This window comes from Carya illinoinensis, chromosome 5 (genome assembly GCF_018687715.1).
Source record: "Carya illinoinensis cultivar Pawnee chromosome 5, C.illinoinensisPawnee_v1, whole genome shotgun sequence".
Taxonomy (NCBI): Eukaryota; Viridiplantae; Streptophyta; class Magnoliopsida; order Fagales; family Juglandaceae; genus Carya; species Carya illinoinensis.
In genome coordinates this window covers 16,878,786-16,892,232 of record NC_056756.1, presented here as the reverse complement: position 1 = coordinate 16,892,232, position 13,447 = coordinate 16,878,786, and the positions used below count along the sequence as shown (strand labels likewise).

Here is a 13,447-nt window from a genome sequence, read left to right as displayed (position 1 = left end):
CATGGATTGTGGGATTGTATGGCAGCAAGGGATGTATGGGGGGAGAAGGATACCCCTATTTCTAAATAGGGCAATCGGTATGATCATTTTGCTGATCTTTGGTCTAACTTCAGTAGTAGACTTGATGTAGGAAGCTTAAATTTGGTTTCTGTAATCTGCTATAGACTTTGGCTCAGAAGGAATAATTTGATCTTTAGAGATAAGTTTTGCGGTCCAATAGTGATTGTTAAAACTATTGTTTCTGACATAGAAGACTTTTCTTTGGTTCGGTTAGAGTCTGTGTTTAGGCATGATACAATGTTGCATCCAGTCAAAGTGGTTCATTGGAAACCTCCTGCTCCTTTGCTTAAGGTAAATTTTGATGCACGTTTCTCAAAACATAACAGAAAATGGTAATGGGCATTGTCATTTGAGATGCAGGGGATATTTTACAAGTGATGTTGGTTGCCTAAAAAGAATCTGTCACTGCAAACTTCCTAACTGAAGGCTATGCTCTTTTACGAGCAGTTACCATATGTGTTGAACTAGGTTTTGACTTAGTTGAGTTTGAAGGAGATGCCAAGTTGGTTATAGATGCAGTAACAGATGCTACTCTAGATACTTCATGGTCAGGGCAACTCAACGAAGACATCAAGCAAGCTATGTTTTCATATCCAAGCTAGAAACTCTCTTTTGTTAGAAAGGATGGTAACCAAGTAGCTCATGAAACCGCTAAATTAGCTCTTTCTATTGATGTTGAATCTATTTGGATGGAGGAAGGGCCAGCTGTGGTCTTACCTTACATTGCATTTGACAAATCCTATATGAATTGATTTATGAAATGATAGTCGTTTCCTTTCAAAAAAAAAAAAAGGAATGTGCCTACTTCAACAATTTCAGGACTTCAAACTTCAAAGTTGTCATTTAAGGCCAAAAAGAAAACAGTAGGTGAAAAGTCAACACACACTGCCTCAATAACTGGTATCCTTTCTGTCTTGTCCATCCAACTGCAAATAAATAAATAAATAAATAAAATTACTTTATTTGATCTTTTAGGAACCATATATATGTAGCATTAATGTTCAACTTTATGAATTTAATGTTCTATGATGTTTAAGCTTTTGTGATAATTGGTAGTGATCAGTGTGAATTGTGGCCATTTGCTCAATAGAGACCATGAAGTTGGACGTGTGAAATGGAAGTTTATGTTTTATGCTATATTATATAGTTATGCTTTGGTGATTGTTGGTTTGCTATATGCTTGTACTTGCTATGTAACTGATGTGTTGTATTTTTTTAGCAGTCAATTCATTTCAATTCATGCATATTCAGACGGATGATATTTCTTTTCTTTCTTTTTATTCAAATCCATAATATTCTATCCATGGAGCCTGGCACATGCTCTTCTACTAGTATTTTAATTAATATTAAATTACCAAACTATAATATTAATTATAATACTTCGTACTTTTGCAAAAGAATATCATTTACAATGGAAAAAGCTTTGGGGTTACAAAATTCCAAAACCAAATTAACTAAAAGAAAAACATTTTCTATTCCTATCTATGCAAATCATACCATCTGGCATCTACACAATAGTTCAAATCCAAAATACTCAAAACCAATTAGTTAAGAGAAACTAATTACAAAGATTTCAATATAAGTTACAGATTATTAAGCCATATATTCAATATGTGTCACCAGAGGAATTGCTTGCAACTGACTTTAACAATATTCCTTCAAGCATGACTGAAGCACCTGTCACATCACCAAATAGTGATAACCAAGAATGCACTGGACGATTCTAGATGGAATTCTTTCATAACAGATTTTGTATCCTAGTGCTCTGTTTTCTTCTATAAATATTGATGTAATACTTAGACCTTGTATATAAGAATAAATACAATATCAGAAAGTGTCTTTTGAATTTATTCCCTCTATTGAGGCATTCTGTCAAATACTTAGTAGTTTCTTATGGTATTTAGAGCCTTCTAGGACTAACGTCCATTCTCTTCTTCCTCACTACAATCATGGCTTCCGGAAAACAACCTAGTCCCACCATCAACCCCATAGTCATCTCATCTGTCTCCCATTTTATTGCTCATAAACTTTCCATTGATAATTACATTTTATGAAAAGGTCAAATTCTTCCTTTTCTCAAATGCCATCAATTAGATGGCTACATTGATGGATCTATTCCTCCTCCTCCCACCACAGTCAATGATCTTCCTAATCGAGTATAAACAACATGGCATTTACAAGATCAGTTAATCATCTCTATGATCAATTCCTTACTCACAGACACTATTCTCTCCCAAATTCTAGATTGCACCACCTCTCAAGACATCTGGTCCACCCTCTATAGCATGTTCTCAGCTCAATCATCTGCCCATGTCATGCAAACTCAATTCCAAGTTGCTACTCTCAAGAAGGGTTTCAAAACAATAACTCAGTGTTTCCATCAAGATTCGGCTCTCTCTGCTTCTCTTAGCGCTAGTGGAAAACCCCTCACTTCTTCTAAATTCCTCACCTATCTACTTACAGGTCTAGGCACTAATTTTGAGTCCCTCGTTACTTTCCATAACCACACGGCCTGATCCTCTCTCCCCTTCTTAGATCTTTAATTATTTGCTTAACCATGAATTCAGGTTAGCTCATCAATTTGAAAATATCCTTGCTGGTAGTCCTCTTCAAGCTCATACAACTGCTGCCAAGCCCTCTTCTCCCTCTTTTATCATCGATTTAATCAATCATACCAAGCTCCTCATCCACTCTCTCCTATTGCGCATTACACATCTCTCCCCAACTCTTTCACCAGTTCCAATCCTTAGTTTCCAGACACAACAACTACTAATCACTTCATAGCAGATTTCTCTAATCTCAATTTAGAATCCACACCCTATCATGGCACAAATCTCGTTAGCATTGGAGATGGCTCGTCTCTGCCTATTTCCAACAATGGCACTGCTCATTTCTTCACTCCCAATGGCAAATTTCTTCTTCACAAGTTTTTACACGTTCCTCAAATTACTTGCAATCTTTTATCTATTCATCAATTTTGCTTAGATAATTCTTTTTATTTTGAGTTTCACTCTTCTAGTTTTTTTTGTGAAGGATCTACAAGCCCAAGCGGTGCTCCTCCAGGGTCCCGTTAGGAATGGTCTCTACGAGCTTCCCACTACTGCCGAACTCACTCCTTCCTCGGCTACTACATTCATTGGTGAAAGAACCTCCTTCAACATCTGGCATTCTTATCTAGGACACTCCTCTCTTCGCACCATGTCATTCACCATTTGTCAGCTTCAGCTTCCCCTTACAACAATCACTGCACCCTCACCATGTTCAACTTTGCTCAGGCCAAGTCCCACTTCCTCATCCACCATCACCTTCCCGATCTACTCAAGCTTTTCAATTACTATTTCTTGATGTCTGAGGACCTTTGCTCGTGATGTCCTCTTCTAGTCATAAATTTTATCTTTCTGTCATAGATGACTTTACAAAGTATATTTGGCTCTTTCCACTTCATACGAAATATGATGTAACCTCTATATTTCTAGCCTTTTTACGTATTGTTATAACACTTTTCCTTTCAATGTTGTCTCAATTCAAACAGATTAGTGTGGTGAATTCCACCTACTCTCTTCCAAACTTAAATCTTTTGGCATTACTCACCATATCACTTATCCTTACTCGCATGCACAAAATGGTAATGTTGAAAGTCGCCATCGTCACATTGTCGAAACTGGTATTTTTCTTCTCTCTCATGCCTCAGTTCCCACAAAATACTGGGCAGAAGTCTTTTCAACAGCTATTTTTCTCGTCAATCGGATGCCTACACCAATTCTACAACATCACTCTCTTTTTCAAAATCTTTTTGGTCACCCTCTTGATTACACTTTTTTACGTACTTTTGGTTCCACATGTTGGCCTAATTTTCATCCTTTTAATTATCACAAAATGGACTTTCGCTCTCAATTATGTGTTTTTATGGGATATACACCTGACCACAAAAGGGTATAACTGTCTACACATCCCTACTAGGCGAGTTTATATTTCTCTTGATGTGCAGTTTGATGAGGCCCATTTTCCCTTTCTGACTTTGACTATTTCCTCACCAAATACACATCTCTCTCAAGCTCATATTTTTCCCATTCAACAGATTATTGCTGGGCCTTCTACCTCCACTCCTTAGTTAAATCAGTCTCACTTAAGCTCATTATCCTCAAGCCCATCTCCTCCCAGCCTATCTACCCTTTCTTCATCCCAACCCCTTTCAAAAAACCCATCACTTACACATACACCTACGCATAACCCTAACACTTTGTCTCCTTCCTCTAAGTCGTCATCTTTGTCCATCCCCTTTGAATCTCGCTCCCCTCCTTCCTCTTGTCTAGTTCCAGTCTACCCCATGATTACTCGCTCGAAATCTCTCATCCATCATCCTCTCCATCACTCCGATGGGATTTTTCCATCGCACCCTCCAAAATCAGCTCTTTCCCACACTATCTCCTCTTTATCTACTGTCCTTGAGGAACCCTCCTCCTACACCAAAGCCTTCAAATTTCCTGAGTGGCGTACTGCTATGAATATTGAGTTTCAAGCACTCCTCTAGAAAAAAACATGGGATCTTGTCCATGCCTCTTCTCACCTCAATGTCTTAGGATCCAAATGAGTCCTTAAGATGAAATGGCATGCTGATGGTTCCCTTGAGTGCCGCAAGATTCACCTTGTTGCCAAGGGCTTCCATCAACAGGCTGGTATCAATTACACATAAACTTTTAGTCCTATTGTAAAACTTGCAACCATCCAACTTCTCATCTCTCTTGTTCTACAAAAACACTAGCCCCTTCACTAACTTGAATGCATTCCTACATGGGGACCTAGAAGAGGACGTCTACATGCAGCAATCCCCTAGTTTGTTAAATTCTGACTTTCCTACTTATGTCTGTAAATTGCATAAATCCATCTATGGTCTTAAGCAAGCTCCTAGGGCTTGATTTTCTAAATTGAATACAAAATTGTTAGAGCTAGGCTTTCATAGTTCAAAGTCTGATTCTTCTCTATTTATATACTCTACTGTCAATACTTTCGTGTTTCTCTTAATATATGTCGATGATATTGTGGTCACTAGTTCACACCATGCTCTTATTCTCAATTTGATTACGGCTCTTAGGACATCCTTTCCTGCTAAGGATCTTGGGGCCTTACATTATTTTATAGGCATAGAGGTCCTTTGAACTACCACTGGTTTGTTCATGTCTCAGCAAAAATATATCTCTGATTTATTGTCTCAAACTAACATGCATCAATCAAAATCTGTTTCCACTCCCATGGCTGTCTCGGTCAAACTCACTACCCTTGATGGAAACTCTTTTAAAGATCCTCAACTCTATCGCAATGTTGTAGGATGTCTTCAATATATGTCCTTTACTCAACCAGATATTTTCTTTGTTGTTAACAAGGTTTGCCAGTTCATGCATAGTCCCAGTGTACCTCATTGGCAAGCTGTCAAGAGGATTCTTCATTATCTCCAGGTCACTCTCACCTTTGGTTTACATTTTTCCTCTATCTCCTCTCTTAATCTCACTGCCTACTTTGATGTTGACCGGGCTAGCTACTCAGAGATAGGAAATCTACTAGTGGTTTTTGAATTTATTTTGGGAAACACCTTATATCTTAGGGCTTTAAAGAAGCATCCCATAATTGCAAGGTCTTCAACTGAGGGTGAATACAAAGCAGTAGCTAATGCTGCTTGTGAGCTCATCTGGTTACACTCTTTATTTAAGGAACTTGGCATTTTCCTCACTACACCACCTACACTTTGGTGTGATAATATTGGCGCCACATATTTATCAATTAATCCTATTTTGCATTCTCGTACTAAACATATTGAACTTGATTATCATTTTGTATGAGATCATCCGGCGGCCAAAACACTTCCAAGTCTTATTTGTGTCCAATAAAAATCAACTTTCTGATATTTTCACAAAGCCCCTCTCCTCTACCAGATTTGCTACGCTGCGATCAAACCTCACTATCCACCCAATGCCACTTGCATCGAGGGGGGATATTAAACCATAATAAATATGTGTCACTAGAGGAATTGCTTGCAACCGACTCTGCCAATATTTCTTCAAGCACGACTAAAGCACCTACCACATCACCAAGTAGTGATAACCAAATATAGGTACAAGATAAGCCTATGAGCTAGTACTAGTAACAATGCCACCAAGTGCCATATAGGTACAAGTGGGGAGTATTGGGTTAGAGTAATACTAAATATAGTTTTAGGATGCATGCCATATGCAATTCTTTTGAATAAAAGGGGAATTTTCTCTTGTGGGTCTAAAATGTGTTCCACTTTTTTTTTTCAAAATGACTGATACAGGGTTTGTATACCTTGGACACCTAGGAATTGTACAAACCACTTTGTACATCGTTTGGCATGTGCTCATAATCGTTTGCTTGGATTTTTTGCTGCAACAAGATCTCGTGTTTTAACTATCAACCGAAGGCTAATATTGTAGGACCCCAAGATACTATCTTGCTTCCAAATACTTCGAGACAGGTATTGTAGATATTCAACTCCGATCTAACTTCGACTTTATGCTTCTCGACTTCAACTTTATGTTTCGACTCCAATTTCTCCCTTCAACTCCAATATTGTACATATGTTATAAAAATATATATTTATCTACATAGTGATCATATATAGTAGTATAGTTATATAGTTATATAACTAAAACTTATATAATTAGATTCAATAAAATACTAGTATGAGTTCATTATTATGAAATAATATACTTATACTATAATATAAATAGACTAATAATAATTTAGTATATATAAACATCATAGTATTATTACCATACATGATCAAATACAGAAATAAGTTAGACAACACTAGTATTGAAATAAGTTTAGTGTAATAAGTTAATAACACATAATACTAATTTATTAAAATATAATAACATGTAATTACATGTTAGAAAGTCTAGTATATAATTAAGTTAGAAATAAGTTAGACACTAGTATAATAACATGTAATACTAATATATAATAACATGTAATTATAAACTAGAAATAAGTCTAGTATAGAATAAGTTAAACACTAGAAACTAATATGGTATACAAACTCTGATTTTTTTTTACTTTGTTGATGGGCTCCTATTATTTTTATTTTCAATACTTTTTTATTATTAAATATTTACTATAAATGTTGATGTAGAATGACCATTAACAAGGGCATCTTGTTAATCTTGTTCACAAAAGTTTTCGTTATGTTTTTAGTAAACTTGAAATTTTAAAGCAAACAAAAAAGTCTTGTTTAAAAATGGGTTAAATATGGAGCTAAAAACTCTAAAAAAGTCTAAATCCGACTCTACTCTGACAAGTCGGAGTTGATTTAGAACCTACAAAAGTTAGAGTCAGAGTAGGATTTAAGAAATTCCGACTCCAACTAGATCGATGCTCACCCCTATTGCTATTCATGAATTGCTTGCTGCATATAGATACAATAATATTATAAGTGGAGGCCCTATTAAAAGAAGAAGTGTGCAGTGCTCACTTACTCTTTTTAAAAAAAGTGAAGGCCACTATTAAAAATAGTGATATGATATTTGCAGTTATAGAATGCATAAATACCAAATAATTTTTTTTGTATAGATCCCAAAAATGAGTACGCGAGCTATACACTCTAAAAATGTAAATATCATTTCTCTGTTAGATAAAGTATATTCCCAAGGCGTGACAGAATTATATGAACTGACTTCTCTTTTATCTTTCAGGCCAGGTGGCACAAAAATACTGATGTATATAGTTTTGGAGTGGTACTCCTACAAAGCTTTTCTGCATACAGTGCAATCAATAAATATTCAGAAGTGGGCTTAAACCATATCTTAACAAGCAGCTGGGCTCTGCAAAAGTATAATTTGACAAGCGACTTGGTAAGAACTTTCCAAGGGAAAAAGCTAGCTCAAGAATCTTCTCTTCATATATTTTTGAGCAAGAGGTCGACCAACGCTACTACCGTTCCAAAAAGTGTAGCGATGGGTTTGGACAGGTATTAGATTGAATCTTGCCTGGCCCAAAAGAAGCCGACTGTAATCACAATATCTCCAATCCATCCTCCACATGCCCTGTACTTTCGTATCTTCAGTGACCAGTGAGCAAGTGGTCACTGAGTATAGATTTTATGTAATCCAAAAACAGATCGCAATCTAATCAACGAAACAGACCATTGATTAGGTTGTCACAATTGGTGTGGCTACATAATGCATATTTCAAGGAACGTGTGCATACCTGGACATTAATTAAACAGAATCAAAACAATCGATTAACACAACCAAAAAGCTACATGAATTCAGTATATACAGGTTGTAACTATCACTTGAGTCTAATTCCAGATCATGCAAAGATCTATGGCCATACTACATCCTTTAAAACCAACATAATATGGAAAAATAAGAAATTTACACAAAATCTTCTTTGTTTAGCGTACTCGAGGAAGTTGCCGGTGGGATGGCAATGGAGATGCACTAGGCGTTAGATTTCGAGGAGAACAATGTTGTTGCATCGGAGATTTTCGGATGGGCGCATCTCTCTGCTGCTCTGAGTGGGAGAGTCTACCTGGAGTTTTGGGGCCTTCAAGATGTTCCAGTGTTGATAATACCTCAGCCATTCGAGGCCTTACTTTTGCATCAACGCTTAAGCACTGTAAAGCGAGGGTGGCAGCCGTATAGGCTCCTTTCTGGGGGTACTGGCCTTCTAACTTGGTGTCCATAATGCGGAACAATTTTCGCTTGTCACCCAAATATGGTTTTGCCCAGTCTACTAAATTCTGCTCAACACCAGCCTTGGTCTTGTCAACAGCACGTCGTCCTGTCAACAGTTCCAGCAACACAACCCCAAAGCTGTAGACATCACTTTTTACAGTCAGCCGACCTGTTCAATGGAAACCTTCAGCAAATTGGTAGATGATATTTGATATCTAGAATGAGTTCAACCCATTAGAGCATTAGCATTAGCAATATTCTAGTTGAGCAAACAATTCAATTTATCTAATCAGAATTATTCTTCCCTTTATCCAAATTCTTCTTTTCTTTTTCTCAGTTAGAAACGGTTTTGGTGAAGGGTCAATGAAATCATTAGCCCCAGAGAGGGGGTATCCACCCTTTAAGGAAGCAAACACTCTGCATGATTCTTTCTTTTATCCACAGACTATTCTTCTACTTCAGCAAAGGGTGTGCAAATAAAAACAGTGACAAAAAATAAATGCTTTCCACCTTAGTTTTTTGTGCTAATTACTCGTGAGGATTAGATTTGGATATTCTATTTCTAGAATGCAATTTCAAGCAATTAGATTTTTCTTTCTTTTCCCTTCCAAATAAAAAACATCAAATCATAAAACCAATTTCTACCATCTTTACAATGATCATACTTAAATAGTATTAACATGGGTATTTTACGGACCTGTAGCAACATATTCAGGTGCAGCATAGCCCTGAGTACCCATCACTTGAGTAGAGACATGAGTCCTATCACCAGTTGGGCCCGCCTTAGCCAAACCAAAATCAGAAACCTTGGCATTGAATTCCTGCATCCCCAATGCACAGGCTTTTGGGTAAGTGATTAAATTAATTGGGTTTGGGTCCCAGCACCAGTAGCACCCAGTGGAAAATTAATTTAAATTATACCAAAATACGTAGACACGAACTAGTTCCAAAGAAATAAAATATTCTCCTCATTATTTATCATACCGCATCTAAGAGGATATTCGAAGCCTTGAAATCACGATAGATGACTTGTGACTTGGCCTCATGAAGAAAACAGAGCCCTTTAGCAGCACCTATTGCCACTTTCATCCTTATTGCCCAAGAAAGTGGTTGTGGCCCTCCTGTGAAATAAAAACAAGCATCGTGTCAAAACGTTTAATTTCTGAGCCTAACAGGGAGTTGTAATAGATAGAGAACTAAGAGAAGGAACATAATTAAAAGAGAAAACAATTTGAATTCTTAATTTCATACCGAACAAAATATAATAACAGTTAATGTTTGGCTAAAAAAACCTATATCAACAGTTTTTGCTCTTTCAAGTTTGCCAGGGAGTTTTTGTGGTTTCAAGTTTACCAGAATCTTCAACACCCTCAATCATTCATTCATATTGAGTAGAAAATAAGGGTGCTGATAGTATGGAAAATGTGAGAGTAGAGCATGATGTCTTAACACCATTTTTCAACTCGTTCTAGGGTTAATTAAGGTTTCTAGTTTTGCCTTTTTTTTTAATTTTAACAGGCAACATCTTCCAAAGTTTGTTTTATCTCAAACAATAAAAAGATCAAAATCACAGCAAAAGATAGGCATCTGGTAAATAGGAAACAGCTACAGTTGACTATGTTATTCAGCGGACATTGAGAATGGCCAACCTCTGTATATTTGCCAAGAAAAAAAGTGAGTAACAAATTTGAGTCTTTGCATCTCTGCTACTTAGTTAAGAAGAGAGTTTTAATTTGCCCCCACACAATTAAACAGAGTTTAACGGTATAGAAGACATCACAGGTCCAGACGTTATACACATGATAGGTAAAACACAGTACAGGCTTGCTTTCCCATAAAGTTACTGGAATGGATAAAACTTACTTCTAAACAGATGATTCTCTAAGCTCCCTTTAGGCATGAACTCATAGACCAAAAGCCGATTCTCGCCCTCCAGGCAGTACCCAATTAGCTTAACCAAATTTGGATGATGAAGTTGACCAAGATAATTAACTTCAGTCTGAAATTGATATGATCAGCAGGCAAGCCAAACATAATAAGATTGCAAAGAATATCCAACCAAAAATTTTTCGAAGAAGAGACTTACCAACCACTCCTTGTGGCCTTGGAAACCCTCACATTTAAGCTTTTTGACAGCAACAACCATTCCAGATCCAGGCTTTGAGGCTGAAAGCGTGTGTTCATCAATCCAGCCTTTAAAAACATAACCAAATCCACCCTCACCAAGAAGGCTATCGGGGCGGAAATTTCTGGTGGCATTCTTTAGCTCATTGAACGAGAAGGGTTTCACATTTGAAGAGTATAATATTTCACCTTCAGGCCTAGGAGTAGGAAGACTTGAAGCATTGCTGTTTTCACTGAAAGATGGAATGGTCAAGCTGGAAGGAGCTGATGAACGACTGTTTTTGCTGTAATTTTTTGAGACTCCCGATCCTGGTAGGAGAAGAAAGAGTTTGTTATAGCATAAAAAATATAAACAAGCAGTTTCTACCACAATTCCGGTCCTGAAAGCTGAAAATAATGCCTGTTTTGGACTATTCCATAATAAAGAGATTATAGTGCAAACTTTGCTGGGCTCAGAAAAATTGTTTGTAGAATCGATCTAAATTCAAAATACATCACGCTCTGTCTCATAATCCTTTTGTTCATTTCCAGGAAAGGAAGCATACGTACAACACAACTGTCTCAAGACATCAAGAGATGAAATGCTGATACAGCCGAAGAATATAATAAGAAAGAAGATAGATATTATAACACCCAGATAAACTACGACTCGCTAAATTTCCAAGATTTAGACAGATCATAACATTTTCTAAACGTTGATTACCAAGTTACCAGCAAAAATTAAAAATAAGACAAGACAATATTCATAGAGCGCCCACCAGAATTTCTTTCCAATTAGCAAGCAAATAGAGGTTTCCAAATCCATCCACCAAAGTCCAAAAAAAAAAAAAAAAAGAACAAATCGAGCTAAAAGAAACAAACACACCCAAATATCATAATCGTAATCCACACAGATAATCACAGTCAATTTTCCTCCAAAATCTTAAACCCAGCTCACCAAAAATCTTGCACGTTAGAAAACAGATATTTGATTAAATTCACTATTTTTTTTTTTTAATTTAAAAAAGGGTAAGGCGATAGGATTAACTACAAAGGGAACTATATGTTACCAGAAATGGCTGTATCCACTTTAGCTGAAGAATCTAAGCAGTTGCCCATCGTATGCTATCCAGAGAGAGAGACTCTCTTACAAGACGTTATACGCTCTCTTCGCAACTAAAAATCAGGGAGGCATCATGAATTCTGAATCCTCGGCAGAAAACAGAAGGCCAAAAAAAAAAAAAAATGCAGAAAGCAAATCAGGGTGTTCACATGTACTTAGTTTGGCCTACTAACTCCACGCAATTGACTGAGAAAAGAAAACTAGCTGTAATTCGATAGAGCAACTAAGCAGAGGAAGAAGGAAGGAAACACACGAGAAACTGCGGAGAAGGGGAAGCCTATTTGGATTTGTATATAGCGTTGGACGCGTGGAGACTGATTCAAGTCTCAGCAATGACGTGTTCACCACAGTGGCCAGGTGAATTCCCTTGAATACCCTCCCTTGAGAGGGGCAGTGCTTGCCCATCGTGAACGATATTTTATTTTATGTATTTTTTTTAATAGTTTTTAAAGTTTTTAAAGAAAAACTCATAACATTATTTAAAAATATTTACTTCATTATTAAGCCAAAAAAAAAAAAAATAGTAGGTAAGAATCATTGGAAAATGTGTTGATAGATATAATATTTTTCTTTTAAAGAATTGAAAATCACAATTGTAAAAATACTTTAAATATAGAAAAAAAAAAACAGAAATAAATAGCTGAGAAAAAAAAAAAAAAAAAAAAAAAGAGTAGTAAATATCAACACAATCATCGGATTTTCATTGTTTCTCAACATTTTTTAAAAAAATATGTCAATGTTTTATCTGAATTTAGTAAAATTCTTAATCGTCTCAGCTTTGCCAAGCCTTCACTTGACGTGGGGTAGGGTGGGCTGGCTCTTGAATCATTCCTTCTCTAGTAGGTGGATAGGACCACCCGTCGTGCATGTGATGTCTAAGATATAAAATACTCATGGGATATTTTTATTAAAAAGTTATATTCTCAACTTAAAAGGATAAAATATATATTATTTATAATTTAAAAAATTAATTTTATAAATTGAATTTTATTATTTAAATAATATAAATTATCCACTCTCTAGATAAATTTAATAATAAAATAATTCTTTATTTGGTAGATTATGTAGTAAATTATTAATGGGTTTGTTTGCTGATGTGATTTTAGTTCACACGTGCGTCTTTTTTTATTATTTTCGCGAGAAAAAGGGACGTGTAATTATTTTTCATTTGGGTTTCACTTGACTTGGCTTTAACGCCACACAACAAATCTTCTCTGGTTTCTTGTCAACTAATCCTTTAATTATTTTTCATTTAAAATATTATTACCCTGATCAGTATATAATCACAATGGCCACTTGATTCATTAAAGTAGTGAGTTTCAATTCAAGCAATTGACATGATATATATATATATATATATATATATATATAATCATTTAAATTATATAATAATAATAATAATAATTTTAAGTGATATTTTATCCGAGTGATTGACAATAATACATTCGAAAAAGAAGGTAACATCACT

The 13,447-nt window shown here is 35.9% G+C and overlaps 1 protein-coding gene across 3 annotated transcripts; it reads right to left on the bottom strand.

The window, feature by feature from the left end:
• Positions 1-7,682: 7,682 nt before the first annotated feature.
• Positions 7,683-12,255, bottom strand: LOC122310861 (probable serine/threonine-protein kinase PBL3). Of its 3 annotated transcripts, none has more exons than XM_043125069.1 (7): positions 11,927-12,255; positions 10,840-11,186; positions 10,617-10,752; positions 9,738-9,874; positions 9,451-9,574; positions 8,455-8,922; positions 7,683-8,280 (listed from the first exon to the last, which is right to left on the bottom strand). In XM_043125069.1, exons 1-6 carry the CDS (start codon positions 11,973-11,975, stop codon positions 8,471-8,473), a joined length of 1,245 nt encoding a protein of 414 aa, XP_042981003.1. In that variant the 5' UTR covers positions 11,976-12,255; the 3' UTR covers positions 7,683-8,280; positions 8,455-8,470. The 3 variants fall into 3 exon arrangements, with proteins under 3 accessions (XP_042981003.1, XP_042981004.1, XP_042981002.1); XM_043125070.1 differs by having other exon boundaries at positions 7,683-8,198; XM_043125068.1 differs by lacking the exon at positions 7,683-8,280 and having other exon boundaries at positions 8,292-8,922.
• Between the last annotated feature and the right edge of the window lie 1,192 nt (positions 12,256-13,447).